Source organism: Rhinolophus sinicus, linkage group LG07 (assembly GCF_036562045.2).
Source record: "Rhinolophus sinicus isolate RSC01 linkage group LG07, ASM3656204v1, whole genome shotgun sequence".
NCBI lineage: Eukaryota > Metazoa > Chordata > Mammalia > Chiroptera > Rhinolophidae > Rhinolophus > Rhinolophus sinicus.
This window is the reverse complement of record NC_133757.1, coordinates 46,470,676-46,495,431: the sequence shown is the minus strand read 5'-3', so window position 1 is coordinate 46,495,431 and position 24,756 is coordinate 46,470,676. Positions and strand designations below refer to the sequence as shown.

At 33.6% G+C, this 24,756-nt stretch overlaps 1 protein-coding gene across 13 annotated transcripts in view; it reads left to right on the top strand.

Moving 5' to 3' along the window:
• Positions 1–24,756, top strand: part of RUFY2 (RUN and FYVE domain containing 2) — a 62,819-nt gene that overhangs the window by 6,079 nt on the left and 31,984 nt on the right. For 7 of the 13 annotated variants that reach the window (XR_012498511.1, XM_074339514.1, XM_074339512.1 and 4 more), the window contains 13 exons: positions 56–173; positions 1,935–2,036; positions 3,631–3,754; positions 3,948–4,009; positions 4,793–4,858; positions 7,631–7,700; positions 9,235–9,336; positions 9,478–9,594; positions 10,654–10,821; positions 11,701–11,798; positions 14,229–14,348; positions 20,143–20,272; positions 20,563–20,657. Coding sequence is in view for 10 of the 13 variants with exons in the window: in XM_074339514.1 (XP_074195615.1) it covers positions 56–173; positions 1,935–2,036; positions 3,631–3,754; positions 3,948–4,009; positions 4,793–4,858; positions 7,631–7,700; positions 9,235–9,336; positions 9,478–9,594; positions 10,654–10,821; positions 11,701–11,798; positions 14,229–14,348; positions 20,143–20,272; positions 20,563–20,657 (1,372 nt within the window). In the remaining 3 variants the exon portion in view is untranslated. Of the gene's footprint in view, positions 1–55; positions 174–1,934; positions 2,037–3,630; positions 3,755–3,947; positions 4,010–4,792; positions 4,859–7,630; positions 7,701–9,234; positions 9,337–9,477; positions 9,595–10,653; positions 10,822–11,700; positions 11,799–12,558; positions 14,011–14,185; positions 14,349–20,142; positions 20,273–20,562; positions 20,658–24,756 lie in introns of those variants that run through there. The other 6 variants (XM_074339516.1, XM_019731744.2, XR_012498513.1 and 3 more) reach the window with 5 other exon arrangements.

Genomic DNA, 24,756 nt, shown 5'->3' with positions numbered 1-24,756 from the left:
AAGTTAATATAATTTTATATGTTGAAGTTATATGCATTATATTTTCTATTTTCAGTAAGAAAATCATTTTTGAGTTACAATAAGACTATTTGGGGCCCTTTGGAATTGGTGGAGAAGCTATACCCAGAGGCAGAGGAAATAGGAGCCAGTGTCCGGGATTTACCTGGTCTTAAGTAAGTGCTCTTATTACTTGTTCATCCCGAACCACAGAAGTGTATTTACAGTTGCTGAAAAGTACCTCAACGGTAGTTATCTTCTCTCAGGCTTAAGTAGCCTTCTTCTTTATTCCGTCCTAATAAAATTCTGTTTATTCTTTATGGCTCAGCTCAACCTACATTTCCTTTATGAAGGTTTTCTTAGCCCATCACTAAGCATTAACTGCTTTTTCTTTTATACTCTTATCACTATATTCATGCCTTTTTTATATCACTTCAATTCTGCATTGTATTGCAGGAAATTGCAAGTCCCTTTAAGGTAGGATGTATCAATTTTGTATTTCTGTTTCCTGAGTGTTAAGCTAGTTTGCAGTAGTAACAATTTGTTGGAGACTGGTTTAGGCTAAATCCAGGCAAAGGTTTAGGAGATTTGAGTTCTCAGGTAAGCCATTTATATAACATAGGACTTGTGGAAATTACTTTTCTTCCTCTGAAAATTGGGACACATAATGTCACCTATTTGTTTCACTTGACAAACATATACGAAATGTCCTAGTAGCAGAGTATTCTAGCTAGTAACTAATGAGTATAGAATATTTTTTGCAGGTAGAAAGTGTTGTTAAGGCTAAGGTCTTAAGCTCTTCAGGGTATGATTAAGATGTAAGAGCTCCTTTTAGTTTATCTTAATTCTTGTGAATGAGATAACTTTTTTATGTTTACCATTTTTTGTCAGATCTTACCATTTTCTGCTTTCTCTTAGACAGCTTTACAATTTAGGGTTTAATTGTAAAGCTGTCTAAGTGTTTTCTGGCTGTTATTACAACATGCCAGATGTTTGTAAGTTGTATTTAGTTGAGTTATAAAAGTCAATGGCTACTATTTATTGAGCACTGTGTCAGGGTAATAAGATAATTGTTTTACTTGAATTATCTCATTTAGTGCTTAAATCAGTCTTACAGGGTAGAGGTTATTATAATAATTGTATAGCTGTGAAAAATAAAGGTCAGAGAAGTTATAGTTAATAAGTAGCAGAGCCAGGATTCAAACCCAGTTTTTAGAGTTAAATAGCAAGTGATGTTACACTTGATATTTCTTATAATGGTAGAGTAGGTGTAGTGATTTTTTAGCCAAGACAGAAGAAAAAGGGAATTTCACCTCTCAGAAAGAGAAATATAAAATTTGGTTTCATTTTAATATGAAAATAGATGTTCATATTGTTTTTAAAAAGCCAAACTCTACAAATGTAAAAAATGTTTTCTGAAGAATGATATTAATTAAAATGCTAAGTCATAAGAAACTCATTGTCTGTTAGAAGTGAAGATTGTTTCCGCCCACATTACCTGCCAAAATGTTTTCTGGGTAAGAAAACATAAAAGTGTAAATGGTATCTTTCTCTTCAAAAAAATCATACATATCCTGTAAAACTGGCTTTTATTTTCACTAAATGATAGAACTTGAGTAAGAGAGGTACCAGATTTAATATTCTAATGACAATTGGACAAAACATTTTTTGTAGAAATATCCTCACTATTTAATTTCTTCCAAGTCATAAAATATTACCTAGGTGTTCTACAGGTGCAGGTTTACATTAGAGACTAAACTAGCTCTCAGGGATTGGTTTGCATGCTCAAAAGAGCTAGCTTAAAACTATAGAAATGAAGAAAAACCATGATAAATTGCCTTTTTTCTTTATTAATGTGTACCTCAACAGATATAGAACATATAGTCTATAATCTTGGGGCTGGGGCTGTTTTCTTAACAATTGGTTTTGTTTCTCAGGACACCCCTGGGTCGTGCAAGAGCATGGCTTCGATTAGCCCTCATGCAAAAGAAAATGGCCGATTACCTGCGTTGCTTAATTATTCAGAGGGATCTCTTGAGGTTAGTACCATTAAATCATGTTCATTTTCATTTTTTATTTCATTTATATCTTGTCTTCGAAAAAGGATTGAAGATGTAGTACAAAAGGATTCATAAAATACAACAAGATGACATAAAATAAAAGGAGGAGCAAAATGAGTGAGAAATCATTGTGGGGATATAATATGGATCAGGAACTAGCCTAAAAAATAAGTACCGTAAGATTTTTATCAGCTGATAAGGGGAAATTTATGTTATATTTCTAAGTTTCTTTCTTTTTTTTAAGCCTAACATACATTTTTTTCTATTAGGTTGGTACAAAAGTAATTGCAGTTTAAAAGATTAAAAATAATTACAAAACTGCAATTACTTTTGCACCAACCTAATAAATTACAGTTACTTCTATGAATAAAAATTTGTAGTGGAATTTGGGGCTTTAATTCAAGAGGGATCTTTTTTTATCTTGAGTGTCCAAACTACTGCTTCAACTGTATTGTGGGCACATTTTAAACTATTAATTTAAATTGAAGACCAAATGGTTAACGCAGACTTTCAGAGCAAGGTATGCAGTTCTCAAAGGGAGTTGGGTCCATGGTAGCCCCTCCATTCACCCTTGTTCTTGTAGAGTACCTTTCTGATGTTCTGGAGAATTTGGTCATTTTTAGTTTTGCTTGTGACTTTGGTTGTACATCTTGGTTTTTCCATTGGTTAAATGAGAATGATCATACTTTTAGCACTTGCAATTTTGCAGTATTCTAAAGGTTAATTAAAGTGGGACTTCTTGAGGGAGGCATGAGTCAGTGATAACTAGTTCTTTGAATATAAATTGTCAAGTATTAGTTTTTAAACTGTCCAATTTCTGTGAGAGGTCTCTTATTTGAACACTTTTTAAGAATATAGATACCCATCAGTATCTTTTATTGATGGTTATCTATTAAGAACACTTGCAATACACATATCAAATGCAACTGACTTGAACCTGAGTTTTGAAATATTTCATATGTTCATTTTCCCACCTTAGTCTTTATCGCAAGGGTCTTAATAAATCTGAGAACTGAAAATTCAACTCTAATGAAAAGTATTGTAATTATATCAGCAATAGTCACTGTGTCTTCTGAGAGTTACAAACATTTCACACCCCTCAGTGATGCCTCTTTTTCTTTTGATCTTTCTTTCTTTTTTCTTTTTTTTCATTTGGGAATATTGGGGAACAGCATGTTTTTGCAGGACCCATCCTCTCCAAGTCAAGTCATTGTTTTCAATCTAGTTGTGGAAGGCGCAGCTTACTGGCCCCTGTGGGAATTGAACCAGCAACCTTGGTGTTATGAGCACAGCGTTCTAACAAACTGAGCCAACCGGCCGCCCAATTTTTTATCTCTCTTTGCCTCTCTTTTCACTCATTAAAATTCCTTTTCCTCATTTGTCTCCTTCAGTCCCTTTGTTTTGTTTTCTGTATAGATATTTAAATTTCAAAAATTTTAAGTTATTCACATATAGAAAGGCTAATTAGAAGGCTTAGCTTGGTTCCATCTTTATAATAGGTACTAAGATTTTAAATTTTAGTTTTTGAAATAAATTTGTGGTTTAAGTTTTTTTATTATTTTAATTTTTACAGTGAATTCTATGAGTATCATGCACTAATGATGGAAGAAGAAGGAGCAGTAATTGTTGGGCTGCTGGTTGGCCTGAATGTGATAGATGCTAATCTCTGTGTCAAGGGAGAAGATTTAGACTCACAAGTAAGTGCAAGTGACTAATACCAAATGCAGAGTGTTTTAAGTTTGTACTGTTCTTCTTTGATCTAGGTTATACTCTTAAGTTGTAAACAGTGCAGTTAACAGTAAAGAAAAATTACGAGTAAAATTCAGTTGCATGTTAAAGGTACTTCTGGTATTTCTCCCCTTTAAATAAAAATAACTTTATTTAATTCAGGTTGGAGTGATTGATTTTTCCATGTATTTAAAGAATGAAGAAGATGTTGGAAATAAAGAAAGGTATGATTTTCATAAGTTATTTCACATGGGTTTTTTTTCTTTAGCTCTTTACAAATCAGTATGAGGGCCACCTACTTATAATGTGGTTTTTATTTCATTTATTTATGTGTGGTTCCTGCTTTGTTTAGTTTTCTCTTCCATTTACCAGCATGATAAAGCAAAAAACTATTTAGAAAGGAGGCTTTCATACGAAAGCCTCCAACTTGGGTCATACCTGCAGTTCCTGAGACCCATTTTAATAGTTAGCGATGTTTTGTCATAAAGGGATGAAAACTTACTATTTACAAGCTTACATATGATGGTTTATTTCGAGATCTAATTGTGTTTAAATTTAAAATATACTTATTCCAACTACTAAAAAGAAAGGATTATGTAACATACAGGTGCTAATTATCATTAGAATAGCAATCACGTCACAATATATAAATGTATCAACATGCTGTATGCCTTAAATTTACACAATATTATATGTCAAATATAAACCAATAAAAATATAATGTCGTAGAAATCAATAAAAAACAAATCATACTGTTCCAAAAAAATTTAAATATACTAATGGTACTGTTAAGTCTAATATTAGCAAGTAATTTACTTAATAAAGGTTACAGTTATTTAATACACAGCTTACTGCTACATGACTATATTCTTGAATTTCATTTTAAAGGCAAGATATGTTGTTTTACCATTACGGTTTTATAACAATTTTAGATGATTTAGACATTATTTTTGGTACCTAATAAATACCTTTGCAACCTAGCACAAAACTACTTTCCCCTCTTCTAGGAATGTTCAAATTGCTGCCATATTAGACCAGAAGAATTATGTTGAAGAATTAAATAGACAACTGAAGTAAGTGTTATGGATAGTTGGATACTTAATGCATTGATGACTGTTGTCTTAGGGTCTTCCTTTCAGGTCAGCTTAACTCTATTCCTTCTACGTATTTTTTAGAAGCGGTTGAGGGGATAGAGAGCATGGAGACTAAGAATACAGAGAATTATTGGATATTACTCATTTTTAATAGAAAACGAGAGTCAGATTTTTAAATGGAATCTCCAGAGAATTTAAAAATAGAATTTTAAACTTATCCCTGTACCTTTGAGAAAAAAGACTAGATAGGGTGGAAGTTTATATCGAATGGTTCAAAAAATTCATTTTTCTTACTTTAAAGTAAGCTGTCATTTTCCATGATGGAAGTGTTCTCCTTACAGTGTCACCTGGTCATGGGAGCTGTCAGTAAATACTCTATGTGGGAAGAATTTCTGAGATCTGTTTATAAAATAGTATAGTGCAGTTCTGTCTAATAGAAGTATAATGTGAGCCACATAGATAATTTAAAATTTCTAGTAAACCACATTAAAAAGGTAAAAAAGAAACAGATGAAATTAATTAAAAATACAATTAATTTAACCCAGTATATGTAAAATATTATTTCAACATGTAATCAATATAAAAATTATTAATGAGACATTTTATTTTCAGTTTTTTGGTACTATCTTTAAAATCCAATGTATATTTTATACTTATAGCACATTTCAGTTTGGACTAGTCACATTGTGAGCGCTTATTATTAGTCACATGTGGCTTATGGCTACCACACATACTGTATAACACAGGTATAGTGAGTAATGTTTACTACATAGTTAGAAATGGACTTTTCTTATTAAAATGAATAATTAGCATAAATAACTATCTTGGGGTAATGGGATTATGAATAATTTTTATTCTTTGTACTCATCTATATTTTCTGAATTTCACTCACTAAACATGCATTACAATCAAAGTACAATTAAACATTTTCCCATTTTAGAAAAAGAAACTAATAAGCCGTAACTGGCTTTCCTTCTGAAGTTAGAGAGATAGGAATGATCTTGTGTCAGCATCTTTTTTTTTAAATCATGGAGTTTTAATAGCAGATATCATAGGAAATATGTGTATTTTGTAATTTTATATTTCTGAGATTGTACTTCTAAGTGCAACCTTGTATGCCTATTTATTTACTTTTAAACTTTTATTCATTTTTTGGGAGCAGGTAAAATATTCCCATAGTTTGAACTTCAGAAGGAACATTAAATGAAAAATCTCCCTCTTCCCTGATCTCCAACCATCTGATTTTACTCTTGGGGAGTAATTGATATACTAGGTTCTGATTTATGCCTCCACAGATACTTTATCGAAATAAGCAAGAATATGCATATATTTTCTTATGTTTCCCACCTTCCTCAGTTCTTTACACATAAGGTAGCATACTTTTCCCACTATTTTGTACTTTGCTGTTTTTACTCGACAGTTTATCTTAGAGTCTAGTCTATTCAAAAGAGCTTTCTCATTCCCTTTTATGTTATGTGTGTTAATCACTTACAGCAATACTAGTGCCTTAGTTTTCTACATTTTATGTATTAAAAAGTTTCATTATTTTTTAAATTAAAAAATAATTCTTGTACATTTAGAATATTTTGAAAGTATAGAACACAGATATAGAAAAAATACAACTTACCTATTATCCCTTAGTCAAAAAAAACACCCACTATTGAGGGTTTGTTTTCAAAAGTGCTTTTTTGATTATTATTCTTCTTATTATAGATAGTTTCCTTATCTATAAAATCAGACAATAATATTTGCCGTACCTTTATGTGAGATACAGTTAAAAAGTAGAAAAGCAGGGACCAGAACCTTGATCTTCCATCTCCTAGTCCTGTACTTGTTATATCTCATTATCAGGATACCCTGGTGCTATTTTTGAAAAATTCAAGTTGTTTACCTAAGAATGATTATATTTAAAAATGATTTAATATGAATGAAACAATATTTTTCTTATTTCACCAGTTAAACTGAAATGTCAGTAGTTGTTTCTGAGGCTGGTATAGAATTCGTTTAATCTAATATAGATTTTTTTGTAATGTATACTGTGTATTTATTATATTTTATTAGAGAAAGTTTGAGTTAGTAAAATCAAGCAGGCCTTGAAAATCAAACTCAATAAAATTGTACAATAATGTCCAATCTTGAGCAGTTTAAACAAAAATGCAAAAAACAAGTGTGTTCATGTGGCGTTGCCTGACTTTTGATTATACCCTTGAGAGATGGGTTGTTTGCTTAGCTGCAGGCTGACTGGGTACCTGATGTTGGGTATCTCATCTTCACATTTCTCAAACATGGGTGACTTTGGAGGTCTTTAATTATTATGACAATGGAGAGGGGAAACAGAATGGGGCTTCTGTTTATAAGCTTCATTAAACCACTTAATTATTAAAGTGGACATTTAAAGCTCATCCTTTAAAACGTAATTTTAAATTTAGTTTTGGTGTTATTTAGTAATCTTTGTGTGGAATTTCCATTCCCAAATATTGTAAGTTAAATGTTAGAAGGACCCTAAGAAGACAATAAAAAATCATGAGCAGCATCAAATGAAATTTTAATAGAAATATTAATTCTTTTGCTACAATCTAATGCTCTCCTAGCCAAATCAAGTTATTCAACTTAATGAAATTTCCCACACTCAAAAATTCAGACAGGGCAGTTGGTGCATGTCAGTCAAAGTAATGAGTCTAGGGTAACATACTTTTTCTTGCCTTTGTAGTGTGTGTAATTTTGAATGAGTTTTTTCTTTATTAATTTCAGCAGCACAGTCAGCAGTCTCCATTCAAGAGTTGACTCATTAGAAAAGTCAAATACTAAGCTGATTGAAGAGGTATTGTCACCCAGCCATGGATAATTGTCTTTCACGGACTTAGTATTTGTGATCCTTTTTCATTTTCATTATGAATGCATTAAGCATACTCATACATACACACACTTACAGACAGACATTTTCATCATTATGATGGAATACTTGTAATATAGTTGTAATTGAGAAGTTCAATAGAAACCACATATTATCAGGCAAATTCTCAGGTGAATCTGAATTGTTTCAAGATACTCAGCTTCTAGAAATGAGCCTAAAGATGAAACTCATAGAAACTCTTCTGTAAATACGCTCTGATTCTCATTTTCATATCTGGATGACCTGTATTTAGATAGTGGGATCACTTGTAGTTAGACCTGTTAAAATGATACTGTCCCTCTTTTTTCACTATTCAGATTGCTTTTCTTTACAAGTGTGATCATATCCACACTTTCTCCACCCTCCCATGTGTAAAACTCATCTGATGTGCTCTGGTTTCCAGTATTGTTAAAGTGGCTATCTGGTTATCCCAGAACCGGAAATTTATTTCAGCTCTATTTTTAATATTATTTGTAAAGTTGATTTTTAGATAAGTTTTTTTTAATCTGTCAAACCACAGAATTATTGCTTTCTATTTTCAGAATTATTTAGGGTAGAGGAAGAAATTTGTTATTAGTGCTATGAACCCTATTTTTCATGTTAATTAAAATTCTTATTTCTTTAAAAATTCTTATTTCCTAATTTTTTAAAACCAGGGAACACATGATTGTTTGCATGACTGCAGTTGAGAATGCATCTTCAGGGGTGGCTGGTTAGTTCAGTTGGTTAGAACGTGGTGCGAATAGCACCAAGGTTGCCGGTTCCATCCCCACATGTGCCCTGAAAACAACAAAAAAGAACGCTTCTTCATTTTGACATTTTTGGATCATTTGGTAGTTCGATAGACTGGGACTATTAGAAAGAGCGAGGTGCTCACTGGTTTGTGTCTCTTCTTGGCCTTAGGCACACTGAAGTTCAAGTTGTGTCCTCAACAGTGTTCAGAAATTTGTTTGCAAGGCAATATTGGGCAGTGGTCCCAGCTTTCCTTTCCTAGGATCCTTCTTTCCAGTTCTAGGCCTCAGAGCCAAGTCACCTAGTCATTCATGTTTAATGCTGATGATTGGAGCTGTCTCAAATTGTGATGGTCACTCAGTGTGTCCAGGCTTCACAGGGTGTCCTATTTGGTTATGTCTGTATTACATTTTCAATGATAGCACAACCTTTTTTCCTATATTAACACAAGTCTTTATAGTCTTATTGTTTAATGCACAATTTTTTATATGCTTACTCAGGCACTTTGTATTCAGGACATTGTAAATCAGATAAGCATGTTTCAACTAACAAAAAGAAATAGAAATCAGTCTAGTTTCTTTAGTTGGTATCTTGGGGTAATAGGAACACATTTTTCTTATGAAAGTTTCAGTAGATGTGAGAGATTTTACTAGTTTTAGGATTTTATTTTCTATTATTTATTGCCATGAATGTTTAAAATCTTTTTTCTTGCCCGTTTCATAATTTTTAGTTAGCAATAGCAAAGAATAATATCATTAAACTCCAAGAAGAAAATCATCAATTACGAAATGAAAATAAATTGATTTTAATGAAAACACAGCAGCACCTAGAGGTAAGTATACACTGATTTGCAAACAGACGGGCTTGTATCAGAAATTGTTACTTTTTGGGACTCTTGCGTGTAGACTGGGTAGTTCTGTGCTGTATTAATAGTAGATATTACAGAATAATAAGTTTTATGTTTTCTTCCTAGGTTACTAAAGTGGATGTGGATGCTGAGCTTCAAACATACAAGCATTCTCGGCAGGGGCTGGATGAAATGTACAATGAAGCCAGAAGGCAACTTCGAGATGAATCTCAGTTACGACAGGTAGGCTGCATTAAAATTACATTGCGATCATCATCATCATCATCATCATCATCATCTGCCCTTAAGCAAGTACTACTTAAAATCTCTTTCAGCCTTATCTTCCTTGGTGTGGGGTAGCAATCTCCCTTAATCCCCTCAAATTCTTTAAGCTCCCATTTGGATCAGTGCTTTTTTTTTTTTTAACTTTTATTTATTTTAAGTGTTTTTCCAGGACCCATCAGCTCCAAGTCTAGTAGTTCTTTCAATCTAGTTGTGGAGGGCGCAGCTCACAGTGGCCCATGTGGGGATCAAACTGGCAACCTTGTTGTTAAGAGCACTGAGCTCTAACCAGCTGAGCTAACTGGCTGCCTCTGGATCAGTGTTTTTTTAAACAGTGTTTTTAAACTGTTAAAATCTGTGTGTGTGAAATGAATGGATTGTGACCAGCATTACAAAAAATGAAGTAGAATAGAGTGATGTATTCTAATATTAGTAGAATCATATTTAATATTAACTTTTTTTTACCCTTTTAATTTGTGAAATACAATACCTATAGAAAAATACAAATGTATAGCTTAATGGATTATAATGTAAATACCCGTGTAGCTACTACCCAGGTCAAGAAGAGTTTTGCCAGCCTTTTCATCCCTTTGGCTATTTGTCTTTAATATTAGGAAACTTCTTTTCCTTTTGATGTAAAATTCTTTACAAGAAGAAATTAAAACTGTGAAGTAGGATTTTTGAGTTATCTTTGGCTTTCACTTACACAGATTGCTTCATTTTTTTTTGTTTAAGGAAAATTATACTGAGTTTATGAGGCATAAAAATACTTCAATCTTGAACCAATAGGACAGTGATAATTAACGGAATCTAGAAAATGCTGTCATTTTAGCAAAATATGCATTTGAACATACTTAAAATGTTGTTATATGGTGTGGTTGATTCCCATTGGTGGGGCTTATAACTCAAAAGGAATAGTCCATATATTGAATAGAAACTTTCTTGAGCGCATTAATTGTTGAGTATCTGATTTTGACATCCTGAAGTGACATGTGAATTGAGGATATGTTGAAATTGCAGGATGTGGAGAATGAGCTAGCAGTACAAGTTAGTATGAAACATGAGATTGAACTTGCCATGAAGTTGTTGGAGAAAGACATCCATGAGAAGCAAGATACTCTGATAGGCCTTCGACAACAGCTAGAGGAAGTTAAAGCAATTAACATAGAGATGTATCAAAAGTTGCAGGTAAGGAACGTTCTTAAATTCTTGGAATTTCTTGTTATATAAATTGAAAATGAATATTTGTAAAAGATTTGGTTTTTAAGAGATGAGCCTATTAACAGTGCTATATTAGTAATAAAATGCAGTGTCTTTTTTGCTAAATGGAAGCTTTAGAAATGTAGCAATGAAAAAGGTATCAAACAACAAACAGAATCACCTATCTGAATTTATTTATTTAATTTATTTATTTTAATTAAAGGTTATTGGGGTGACAACTGTTAGTTAAGTTATATAGATTTCAGGTGTACAGTTCTGTAATACATCATCTGTATATCTCACATTATGTGTTCACCACCTAGAGTCAGTTCTTCCATCACCATATATTTGACCCCGTTTACCCTCTTCTAGAACCCCTGTGCCCCTCTGAATTTATTTCTTGATGCTGAAAGTTTAACAGCATGAAGATTAAATCTTTTGGTAAAACTCAATCTAAATATGCAAGACATTTTTGTGAACTTCTTTATATAGTATAGTCCTGAGAAAGATTTAATTTTGATTGAAATGCTTTACTATAATAATTACAAATTTTCTAATAAAGTGACATTTTTCTTAAGTAGACATGTTGCCAAAAGCCCTTTTTAATTTAATTTGAAAAATAGCATATTTTACAAGAGTTTATTTGGTTGTCTTCCAAAAACATGGAAAGGCTTTAAAGGCTGAGTGGTTTTTTCCCTTTATTTTACTGTAAATGAAAACTAGTAGTACTACTGCTTTATATCGGAGTAGTTTAACCTACAAATTAACGTGGCTCATTTCAAAGTAACAATCCCATAGCAAAATGGTATACAAAGCTTATAAATGTTCAAGTTTAAAAAATCAAAACCACTGTGTTTTTCTAAATAGGGTTCTGAAGATGGTTTGAAAGAAAAAAATGAAATAATTGCCCGACTAGAAGAAAAAACCAATAAAATTACTGTAGCCATGAGGCAGCTGGAACAAAGGTACAGCATTTCTGTCTTAGTTTCCTTTTTTTCCTTCCTTTCCCTTCCTTTTCTTTATTTAACTCTTAACATCTGCCACAAACCATTAGGAAAATTTAGAGTAGGACATAGTTTTTTAAGCCCAGCAGAATTTTGCCTTTTTTATTTTGGTTGTTGCATGGAATCAAGTTGCTTTATATTAGGCTGATTCATTTGAACTTGCCATTTTGCACATTTTAGAAAAGGCCTAATATCAGCAATTTTATGTGGTTCAATCTGTTATGTTACATAAAACAAATACACAAACAAAAACCTCAAAAAAGTAATAAAATGAACAAAACCAACGTTGAATTATCCCTGATTGATTTCCATGCATATTGATTGTCATATCCTTTGTCATTCACCATCTCTTTATCTGAAATTGAGCTTTCTGAGTTGGCAGTTTAGTTGTGTTTCTTCGAGCTAGGACCCTCAACCCAACCCAAGAAATAATTTTGTTTAAAATTGAATTGTTTTATATTGGCATTTTTCACGTTTATTGTTGGAAAATGTAATGTACTTCCATTGATCTGTCATGTTGGTGTCAACATATGTCTTATCATTGCTTTCTTTGAATCTACTTATGAAAAACATAACTATTAATGCTTTATTGACATGAGTATTCTTTTATTGACATCCTCTTTCTTCTTTTTTCTTTTTTGTTTCTTTATCCCCATTTTTACATTTTGGACATCTTTATTACCTTTTTCTGTCTTTGATTTCTGTCCATTTCATTATGAAGTGACAATGATTTGTTAACTCAAACTAGGACAATTGCAATGTCATTGGTGAAATGTGCCAGCAGTGACACTCAGGACCAGTACAAGCTGGTCAAAGATATATCTTTCTGAAAACCACTTGTATTTAATTAAGACTAAAAGAGAATCAACAATTTTATAATATATTAAACAGAAAAGAATTTATGCTATTAAGTATCCTACAAGGGTATTAGGAACCCTGTACACCTCTTGATCAGCTGCTGTGGTAATACGCTGCCCTAAAGCAGAGTGGGTGCACTTGGATTTCCAAAAACACATCCCTCAAACCTTGTGCACAAGGGCTGATTTGAGTATTGACCTTTGGAGGTCAGGATTTTCAAATGCAGTTTTATCTTTTTGGCCACTTTTTGATGGAAAACATAAAAGTTGTTTAAAAAGTTAACCTTTGGTTTGACAATGTGTTGGCACAGATTTTTTTCCCCCACCATAAGTCCACTCTTTGCCTAATGGCTCTTTTACTGATTTTTTAAATATGTTTTAAAATAGTTCATTACCCAGATTGGCCATCATCTTGTGCTTAACACCTCAAGTTTCTGGTTCCCTTTAGCCCTCTTCTATGATAGCACAACTTCAAGGCCTACCTCACTTGGACTTTTATTTCAGTTTTTGTAGCATTAGAGAAAAGCTTGGGCCACCCATCCCCCTACCTTAATATTTTAAATTTGGATTTAGAGGTAACTTCAGTGTTACTCCCTTCTCCTTGGAAGTGGCATTTATACTTCTGAAATGTGTGGGGGTTGCCCCATTGGTATGGTTTTAAGGAAGAAAAGAAGAGGCAATTTTTTTGGTTAGTTGAATAGAAATTTCTCTTATGATTCCCTATAAGAAATTGATGTCCCTTGAATACTTGGGAGATGTTTTCTTATAAAAATATTGAAGTTAAATCTCAGAAATCCTAGATGACCATAGGAGGCATGGAGTGGAGCTAAGCACAGGGAGAAGCAACAACTTACAAATAAAAACAGAAAAAATGAAAATCACATTTTTAGCTAATTTTTAAAATTCAGTGATGAGGGACAAAAATGATCTCTAGAGAATGTTGCCAACTAGTAAGTAAATTCTTTTAAATCTTAAAACACACACATACACACATAACAGCTTTGGCATAATTAATACATGCATAATGATCCTACAGGGAAGACTTGGCTGTTATTTGAAGTAATTGCAGGTCTTTGCTCTTGGCCTTGTTAGCACACTTGATTCCTGGCATACATATTCTAACATAAAATAGAACAATGCGGCTTCTTCAGCTAGTGTAGACTTAAGTACTATGCTTTTCATGGTTTTGTAAAAAGACAGTAACATACCTATTACACTTTGGAAGTTGATTCATTACGCTCTACAAAAGTGGCAAAGACTGTATTGCTTTGCATTGTTAATTATGAACAAGAAATAAAATGAATTTGAAGATAGTATTCTGGGCATATTATATGTTATACTGAAAAAAAAATCACAAAACGACTTCTAGACATTGTGTGGCTCTTTCACGTTTGAGTTTGTGAGTTTTCCCCCAAACTTTGTTTTCATTTAGAAATGTTTCTATTTCCCCATTTTTCTTTTATTTGTCTTCTTCACCCTTTTACACCCTAGTTCTAGCCTCAGTTTTACCCAAAGTTGATTTGAATTACACCAGATTGCAGCAAGCAGAGAAGGCGCAAATGGAAGCTGAAGATGAGGACAGGAAATATCTACAAGGATGTCAGAGTAAATCCGACAGTCTGCAGAAACAAATCTCCCAAAAGGAGAAACAGCTGTGAGTATTTCACTCTTGGAAACAAATACTTGTATTAACATAATTCCTACCCACTCCCTTTTTTGTACATATAGTAAAATACCTATATTTTCATTTATTTAATGATGCCAGATAGATTGTGTAGATTGTGGAGTTCTAAAAGATAAAAAACTTAGAAAACATACTTATGATAAAACTTATGTTTATCCCTTTATTGTTTGCAGAGCACTTTCAACTGTCTTATCTTCTTGCTCAAGGAGAGCTTTATTCTTTCTGCTGTTTGACATTAATCTGATGGCCATTATGTTTCTGGATACTAAGTATAATAGACCTTTGTAACTCGAAGGAACCTATATTATCAAAGAACATGATGCTTTCTGAGAACATTTTTATTAGTACTTCTATATGGTGGATCTGTATATAGTCAGCTGGGAAGAATGTCATTGAGTTGAAAGAAAAGCAAACTAGTATGATCCCATTTTTTAATAAAGTTGAAACTGTGCATATGTGTACACTTACATATACGTAGAAAAGAGTTTAAAACAGATCCTGGGGAATGATTATCTGGGGAGTGATGGCAGATTGACAGGGGTATTTTAGTTTTTACTTTATAAACATCAACATTTTCCCACCAGTAAATATGTATCACTTTTGTTACTAAAAGAAAACAACAATGGAAACTACAGTTACATATTATGTTTAATAGATCATTAAACAAGCCCACATGCCATGCATGATACCTCTATGCATGGTGCCTTTATTGGTTGATGTGCTGTTAAATTCTTCCCTATCCTTGCTGATTTTCTGTCTAGTAGTTCTGTCAATTATCAGTAGAGGATTTGTTGAAATATCCCAACTATAATTATGGATTTAGGTATTTCTACTTTGAATTCTATCAGTTTTTGCTTTGTGAATTCTGAAGTTCCATTTTTCAGTGTCTACACATTTTGGATTGCTAAATCTTCTTAGTGAATTGACCTTTTTATCATTATATTATTATATGTCTCTTTGTCTCTGGTAATTTTCTTCTGAAGTCTACTTTATCTGAGTTAATATAGCTACTTCTGCTTTGTTTTGATTAATGTTTTCATGTAGTAAACGAAAGATTAATGTTCACGTTTTTTATTTACTTTCAGCTTAATCTTTATCATTATATTTGAAGTAAGTTTCTTATAATTCATGTTTTTATTCCTTCTGCTAATGACGTAATTAGCCCATTTTCATTTAGTGTAATTATTAATATATTAGAGCTTAAGTCTGCTGTTTTATTGTTTTATTTCTTCTCTGTTTTTTTATTCCTCTGTTTTATTTTTCCTGCCTTCCCATGAGTTATTTGAACATTACTTAGAATTCCTTTTTGATTTATTTGTAGTGTTTTTAAGTGTATTTATTTGTATAGATTTTTTAGTGGTTACTCTAGACTTTATATTAATATATTTGCAACTTTTTGGCTACTGGCATCCACATTTTACTACTTTGAATGAAGTGTGGAAGCATGACCTCTACTTAGATCTTTTTACCTCCCCCCTTTATAGCATAATTTGCTTAAATATTTACATAATATTGAGAACCACATCAGACAATGTTATAGTTTGTGTTTCAACCATTAAACATAATTTAGAAAACTCTCTCTATTGTTCTTTTCATTCCTGATGTTCCAAGGTTCCTTTGTGTCTGAAGAACTTCCTTTAGCCATTCTTTGAAGGCAGGTCTATTGGCAACAAATTCTCTTAATTTTCTTTGATCTGAGAATGTCTTGATTTCACCTTCATTGCTGAAGGATATTTTCAGACTACGCTAGGAATTCTGAGTTGACAGTTCTTTTTGTTCAGCACTTGAAAAGTGTTGTGCCACTTTTGGCCTTCATAGTTTCTCACTGTCGTTTGAATTGTTCTTCTAATTATGCTCAAGATTTTTTCTTTGGATTCATCCTGTTTGGCTTTGGTCAGCTTCTCGAGTCTTCAAGTTTATCTTTGCCAAATTTGGAAAAATTTTGACTATTATTTTTTCAGGTACTTTGTCAGTTCCACTTGCTTTTTCCTCTCCTCTGGGACTCTGATAATATGTATGTTAGATCTTTTTTTTTAAATAATCCCACTGGTCCCTGACACGCTTTACTTTTATTTTTCAGTCTTTCTCTCTGTTGTTCAGATTGGGTAATTTCTATTTTTCTGTTTTGAAGTTCATTCATTGTTACCTCTTCATCTTCATTCCTTTATTGAGCCCATCCAGTGAGATTATTGTATATCCTAAATTTTCTATATTTCTTCCCTCCCTTCATCCCTCCGTCCACTCTTCCATTTTTGCCAGAACTTCCTATTTTTTCATTTGTTTCAAGCATGTTCTTAATTGATCATGGGAGTATTTTTATAATGGCTGTCTTAAAATTCTTGTCAGATAGGTCCAGATGTTGGAACTATCTGACATGTTAGCATCTGTTGATTGTTCTTTCTCATCCAAATTGAGATTTTTTCTTGGGTCTTGGTGTGACAAGTATTTTCTGATTGCATTCTAGACATTTTGGGAATTACGAGACAGCATCTTATTTAAATCTTGTTGTGGCAGTCCTCCATGAAAACCACACCAGCAGGGAAATGTGCACACTGACCTTTATACTAAGTGGGGATAGAAGCCCAGGACCATCGTGGATGGGCTGGAGAAGGGTGCCTAACTGGGCAGGGATTGAAATCTATGTTTTCCACTCAATCTCCACTGACACTATGGAGAGACAGGGAGAGGTGCCTTGTTACGATCAAGTGGGAGTGGAAGTCCAGGCTTCCCCCTTGGTCTCTGCTGACACTATGCTGGAGGGGAGAAGGAGAGGTACTCTTATTACCACAGTGCAGGGATAGAAATCTAAGCTCCCCACCTGGCCCTGGCTGACACTGTGGGGAAGGTGAGAACTGCATTGTTACTGATGCATGGGGATAAAAGTACTGGCTGCTCACATGGCCTCCACAGGGGTGGATGAGGAGAGACACCTCATTATTGTTGGGCAGGGGTGGATGCTCAGATGCCCTTCCCTGATTTGGCCTCTGATACCACCACAGTGGGGTGGGGGAAGGGACACCTCATTATTGCCAGATGAGGATGGAAATTTAGGCTCCCTACTTGGACTTTGCTGTGTGGTCAGGGCCTGTGGTTTTTTCCTCTGGTGTTTTGCTGGAATAGGGCATTTATTGTCAGAAAGGTTCCTATCATATTAGGCTGCCTCTTCCCAGCTCTTTGGCAAGAGAAAGCAGGTCTTTCTGGTGGCTCTTTTTGGTCTGTGACCATTGGTGATTGTGGGTTGCAGGCAGCTTCGGTGCACAATCTTAGCTATAGAGGAGGCACAAAGAAGCTTCGGAGCTCATCACCGTGTTATTCTTTGAGTCCTGCGGTTTTTAGCTGGTCTGCCTTCTTTCTCCCTTTCAGAATCTTATGTTTGTTTATACATAATGTCCAGGGTTTTTAACTGTACTTAGTTGGATGGATAGGTAGAAATATATTTGCTCCATCTTGTCTAGAACCAGAATTCTAAGTTCCTTTTAAATCTACCACAAAAATAACATTTTGAGAAATTGGTATATAGAATAAGGCTTTAGGGCAGGAAATGTTACCTTGGTTGAAAACTTGCATCATGTGTACTTTGTGAAACTAAAACCCACTACTTCCCTCAAAACAAAAACACTCAGCAAGCAAACATTTTTTCTTAATTGTAAGACTTTCACAAAAGGACAGACAGCCAGCACTTTCAGGGCTGCCTAGGCAACAAAAATCATGAGGCGCATTTAAGTCAACAAGTTTATTAATAACATCAAGGGTTTTGTTGTTTAAGTCCTTGTGCTCTGCCAAATGAAAAACAAGAAAAGCCAGGCTGGGACACTCTTTGCCAGTCCCTGGAATACAGTCTTGAAACCCTGGTATTGTACTGTGGTACTGAATCAGTTTTCTAGAGTTTGCCAAACATGTAGGTAAGACAAATCTGATATTTATTCTGCAGTGATGCAGCTATTTGATCCCTGCCCAAAGGATGACCTAAATAGTGCTACAGGCGCCTGGCCCTTTCCTATAGGGCCAACCTACTCAATAAGATGGTATAGCTGCAGGGAGATGTTTGTCCCTGCTAAAAGCCTGAAAGTAATTTTGTGCCATCTTGGTAGAGTATGAACATGTTAACAATTGGGAGATCAGGAAGGATCCCTGATGGCTCAGAAAAATTGGAACCATTACTACAGAAATGGGCAGCTGGTGGGCTGGCCCAGGGGCTCAGGTGGTTGCAGCACCGTGCTCCTAACGCCCAAGTCGAGGGTTCAATTCCCACATGGGCCTATTAGCTGCGCCCTCTACAGCTAAGATTGTAAACAACGGCTCTCCCTAGGCTGCTATGAGCCAGCCAGACAGCCGTGGGCTACCGTGAGTGGCCGGTAGCCAGCGTGAGCGGCTAACAACGGCTTGAACCAGAGTGGGGGTGGGCGGAGGGAGGCAGAAGAATGGGCAGGAAAAAAAAGGGCAGCTAGGATTTCTTTTTTTAACATTTTGATGAATATCCTTATTTATTTTTGGTATTACGTTATTTTGATATTACATAGATATTTTTTATGTTTTTTAGAAAGAGGATCATGCTACATGCTCTTTTGTGTCTTATTTATTGTATTTACTATATAATGGACATTTTATCATATGCATTAATATAGTTCTACACCATCCTGTCACAGTTAGGCTAAACGAATCCTTTAGCCCGAAAAATTTTGCTTTATTGTTTGTTTGCATATTTTTGATTATTAGTGATAGCCCGAATGTCTTTATTTTGTGAATTGCCAGTTCATATCTATTTTTCCCCTCTGGGGTGTTCAGCTTTTCAATATTTATTTGTAAGAGCTCTTTGTGTATGTAGTCTGGGTCTTTCACATACAGTGAAAATGTTTTATAATTTTTAAACTTTGTTCATGGTGTGTTTTTTTTCATTTACAAATTTAAAATTTTTATATAGTTATATTTTCCCCTTTTTTCCTTCATAATTTCTGCTTTTGGTGGTCAACATGTGTTTTGACAATATATTTATAATTTAAAAACAAAAATTTCCTTTGCTTTTTCACTGATTTTCTGGTTCTGGATGATCAGGCCACTCAGCAAGGCACTCTATACAGTGGTTACTTCAGTGTCCCTCTGTATTCCTTTTAATTTTGTAGTGAAATAGTATCTGTCAACAATTTATAAATTTTGTTTTGAGGTATTTCTTTTCTTCAACCTGAATTATAAAATCTAAAATGTATTTCACTGGAAAATAATATAGCTGTTAATGGAAATGCTAACTTTATGAGGAAACAAAAATGTTAACAAAAATATTAAAATAATGTGATATTCTCAGTATTATGATATATTGCAATTAAAATGTAAAGTATTAGAAACTAGAGCATTATTAGTACATGCCTCAGCTGTTATACCTACTTATGAGCAATAATTATCAAAATGATTTTTTTGGTCATGCTCTCCATGTTTCCTTTCCCAAGACGTATCCAGTTTTAATAGTATAATGTGCCTTTCTGGGTATTTTCTATGCTTATACAGCATTTACATGTACAGAATTAATAAATTACATAAACTATTGTTTAGCAAGTAGTTTTTATGGTTGGCAAATAAACTGATACTTTGAGATTAGAAAACCCTGTGCTGCTGAACTTGTTTACCAAAAAAAATCTGTGAAAGAAAATATCTGAAGAAATGAATTATAAAGGCAAAAGTAGTCAACCAAATAGATACTCTTATTAAAGAATACAAACAACTGTCATGTGAGAAATAGCTCTGAGCTTCTGTTTATTGTTTGTTATTCAAGGGTACAACTGGAAACTGATTTGAAGATTGAGAAGGAATGGAGGCAGACTTTGCAGGAAGATCTTCAAAAGGAGAAAGATTCCTTATCTCATCTTAGAAATGAGACGCAACAGATCATTAGTCTTAAAAAAGTAAATGGTGGTAAAACTTTTGAAATTACATTTTGATGAAAGTTCTGTAAAAAGGAAAATCACAATGTATATTTATACCAAGGAAATATAATATATTGGTCATCTTTAAAAATACCAGTAAGGAGATTAAATGAATGGAAAATAGTTGATAGAGCAGCTATGAAAGAGCTTTGGACAGTTCTGTTTTTTATAAAACGCTGAAGGATTTCTATTCCTAATTAATGGTACGTGTACAATGTGAAGTTTCTTGTCTCTTTTAAATTGCATTTTCTGTTTTTTATGTTTTGAAGGAGTTCCTTAACCTCCAGGATGAAAATCAGCAGTTGAAAAAAATATATCATGAACAGGAGCAAGCTCTTCAAGAACTTGGCAACAAACTTAGCGAGTAATTTCTCTTTTTTCTTTCAACTAAGCAGTCATTGACTTTTATAAAGGAATGAGTGTGCCAAACCAAATAGGCAGAAAAGTTTACATACAGAAAAGAAAGATACGAACTATTAAAAACAAAACCAAACAAAAACTTTAAAGATTAACAAATAAGAGTAGGTTTGAGAGATTTTGTTAAAAGTTATGTTATATTATTGGATCTTAGCTCTAAACTTTTTCTGGAGATGAAAACCAAGACTTGTTTAATTTCTTCAAATCGAAGAATTCTGAATTTTATTTAATATATTTTTCTCAGAACAACAGAAGCCAAATTTTCACAATATCTGGAGATAGCTTTGTCAGAGTGTTTTGAGGAGGAGCCAACATTATGAGATGTGAAAGGTGTTTTATCTCATCACGAGTAGGGTATTAACTTCACACAGTGTGGTTAGTTCTATTGCAATGAAGAGTTATTGGGTTCCTATAAAGACAACAAGAAATGGTGTTCTTTCTCACATTTCCCTCCTGTTTCATGCGGTCTGTTTTGCTAAAGATGGGATTCCAGTAAGAAATCTTGAGTCCAATTTCCAAGCGCATAGGAAAGAGTAGTTCTCTAAAACCACAAATGGAACCATCTATATTTATTTGTGTTCTGTTTGTATTTGCATTTTGTTTCCTATTATACTGCTTGTTCATATCCTTTGCACATTTTTTGGTTGGATTGCTCATTCTTTTCTTATGGGATCTTTATAAATTAATTGTTGTACACAGTATCTTTTTTCCACCATTTTGTCATTTGTTGTTTTACTTCATTTATGATACTCTGTTTTTTCCTTGCTAATGTTTGAATTTTATGGTGCAGTTTTATTAGAGTTTTCCTTTACTGCTTCTGAGACCCATATTCCCTAAGACATGAGTAGGGCCAATTGTGAGTCAGAACATATTTTATTTTTTTTCAACTCTAGTTCTCTTCTGCAGTGACAAGAATTTAATCAGGGCTTAAGAAGGGACCAATGGGCCTATAAGTTTTCCCTGACTGTACCCGTGTATCTGCTGAAACACTTTTCTTCTTCTTCGTCCTCCTACTCCTATGATTGTATGTTGTAAGATTGAACCTAAGTAAACACAAATTCCTTCCTAATACACAGGATAATGAATATGTCTTTAAAAATTTTTGACGATGAGGGCCTGAAGTTGGGTCAATACTTTTTTTTGGGGGGGGGGGAATTTGGAGGCGGGTTGATACTTTTTAACCTTTGCTCCTAATTTATCGTTATTGGCTTCAGGCTTTATATAGACCATTTGGGTATTATTTAAAGTGGGGAGTGAGAAGGGGAATGTCATACAAAATAATACAAAATGTTTAATTTTGTAAAAAAAGGAAAAATTAATATTTCCGAAAGAATAGTTTTTAAGCTTACTATTTAAGATCTGCATTTTCAAGATATGACTAAATTTTAAAATGAGTATTCATTAATGTCACTCACAATATCCCTCTACTGTTTACCAGCTGTGTGACTTAGGGTCATTTATTTAATCTCTTTAAGCCCATTGCTCTATTTGTAGATTGGAGAATTATAAAATCCCCAGAATTCTTTTTCTTATTAACAGAGAAGTGTGTGAAAGCACCTAGCACAGTACCTTTCCTCAAAGCAACTGAAATATCAGTTTTCTTGTCTGTAACATGAGCAGATTGGATCTGGAAATTACTCTCTGAAAAATACTTTTAATAATGAAATATTTAGTCTTGGTTTCTTAGTGAAGGATTCTTATAAAGAGAGAATTTTTGATAGATTTTGAATGTCTTTAAATGTTATTCTTCTAAATAAATTATGGTTGAGGTAGACTAATTTAGGATTAAAAAATGAAAATAACCTAGAACTATTATATTTGAAGAAAACATGGAAGATATGAAATATTAGGATGGAATATTCAAGGAAGAGAATCTGGAGTAATTAATATATCTATGTTATGACTGACAGTTTAAAATGCACAAAGGATGATAACCAGCTCTTCCCATGTCCTCATCAAGGCTTAAATTTCAACAAGAAGAATTTTTAGTTTAGAAGTATTAACCAGGACTCTTCCAAATGTAGTATTTTGTAAATGCTATTCTTTCCATATAAAGAAACTTTTATAGTTTTTTTTTCCCCCCTCAAAAGCAGGGGTTTTAGGATTATCAGAGGCTTGTTATATTTTATGGATGTTTTCCTAGAGGGCCATAATTGGTTGTATCACATTTATATCCTCATATTTTATTTTGACCCTACTCTACATTGATTTCATGTCATGGTCAAATATTTTCACACACTTAAACACATGTTCCTAAATAAAAGCTAATTAAAAGGAGTAATGTGGACATGTGTTTCCTCCCTGTCTAGGACAAGGAGAAGGTGCTCTTGTACATTGTGTTTGTTGGAACTATAACTGATAACCCTTTCTTTCTTTCTTTTTTTTTTTTTTTAAAGATTTTATTGGGGAAGGGGAACAGGACTTTATTGGGGAACAGTGTGTACTTCCAGGCCTTTTTTCCAAGTCAAGTTGTTGTCCTTTCAGTCGTAGTTGTGGAGGGCGCAGCTCAGCTCCAGGTCCAGTTGCCATTGCTAGTTGCAGGGGGTGCAGCCCACCATCCCTTGCAGGAGTTGAACCGGCAGTCTTGTGGTTGAGAGTCCACTGGCCCATGTGGGAATCGAACCGGCAGCCTTCGGAGTTAGGAGCATGGAGCTCTAACCGCCTGAGCCCCACCGGACTGACTCCCCCCTTTCTTTAGGATACTTTACCAATTCGTATTAGAGGGGGCAAGTGTTTTAGAGTCCATATTTGTGAATAAAGATATTTTAACCAGAAATATATTAACACCAGTAAATTTTCATAGAGTATTTCTATAGTGAACGCTATTAAACTACTTTCATTCCATATTCTGTTTTTACATACAGCACTGTTATTGTTTTGGCCATTATTCCCATCAGCATCAATTTTCCTTTGGCACATTTTGTACATGTGAATTCAGCCAAGAAAATTTGATTATTCTATGTAATTTTACATTGATTATTCTCAATATAAGAGTCAGTATGAGCCAGATAAAAGACTAACACTTTCATTTTATATCTTGGAACAAAGAGCATTTGTAGGGTGAGGCAAGTTCCTAATGTTCTGCTTCATTAGCAGAGACTTTAGTGTTTCATGGATCTTTTGATCAGTAATTGCATTTCTAAATTGTTGCTCTAAGAAAAATAATACAAATGTTTTGGTCATTCCAATTTTAATGAATAATTTTTGTGGCAAGTAATTTGAAACAAGTTGAAAGTTCAGCAGTAGATAATTATATAAACCACTTTATATTCTTTTTCATGGTATACTTGTAACCATTTACTATAATTGGCAGATAGTAAGAAGCTCAGCCTTTTCAGGGTATATTGTTAAGTATAAAGAACTGCTTATGGAGAACTGTCAATAATGATTCCATTTAAAATACACACTCATTGACATGTAGAGATTATCATCCCTGGGTAGTGGGATCACAGGTAAATAATGCTATTTATAATCTGTATGTTCATTAACATGTGTTTTTAAAAGTAAAAAAGTATTACAGCTATAGCTTCCTGAATTTTTCCCTTTGCATCTCCTAGACAAATAGTGTACATAATGGTTAGTATGTAGGCTTTGGGGTCACACAGACCAGGGCTTGAGTCCTGTCTTCCCCAATTACACCTCTGTGACCTGTTACAAGTGATTAAACCTCATCAGGCCTCACTTTATTTAAGATAGGTTTTTTTTGCAGATTAAATGAGATTATGCATGCAAAGATCATAGCATAATTTCTGGCAGACCATAAGCCAACAATAAATGGTAACTATTATTAATATTGTCATAACCACATGAAAATGCCAATATTCTTTCCTTAAAAATGCAATTTTTTAAATGTAAAAATTACATTTTTTGCTTTCATTTAGAAAATATAGGAAAATATAAAATATAATCTCACTAGCCAAAGAAGATTATTAGAATCATGTGGTATATATACCGTTTTATATCCTGTGAAAAAGCAGTACCTTCCTAATGAATGTTCTGTACCTTTCTACTACATGTTCTATATTTAAATATGTGTACTGAAATTT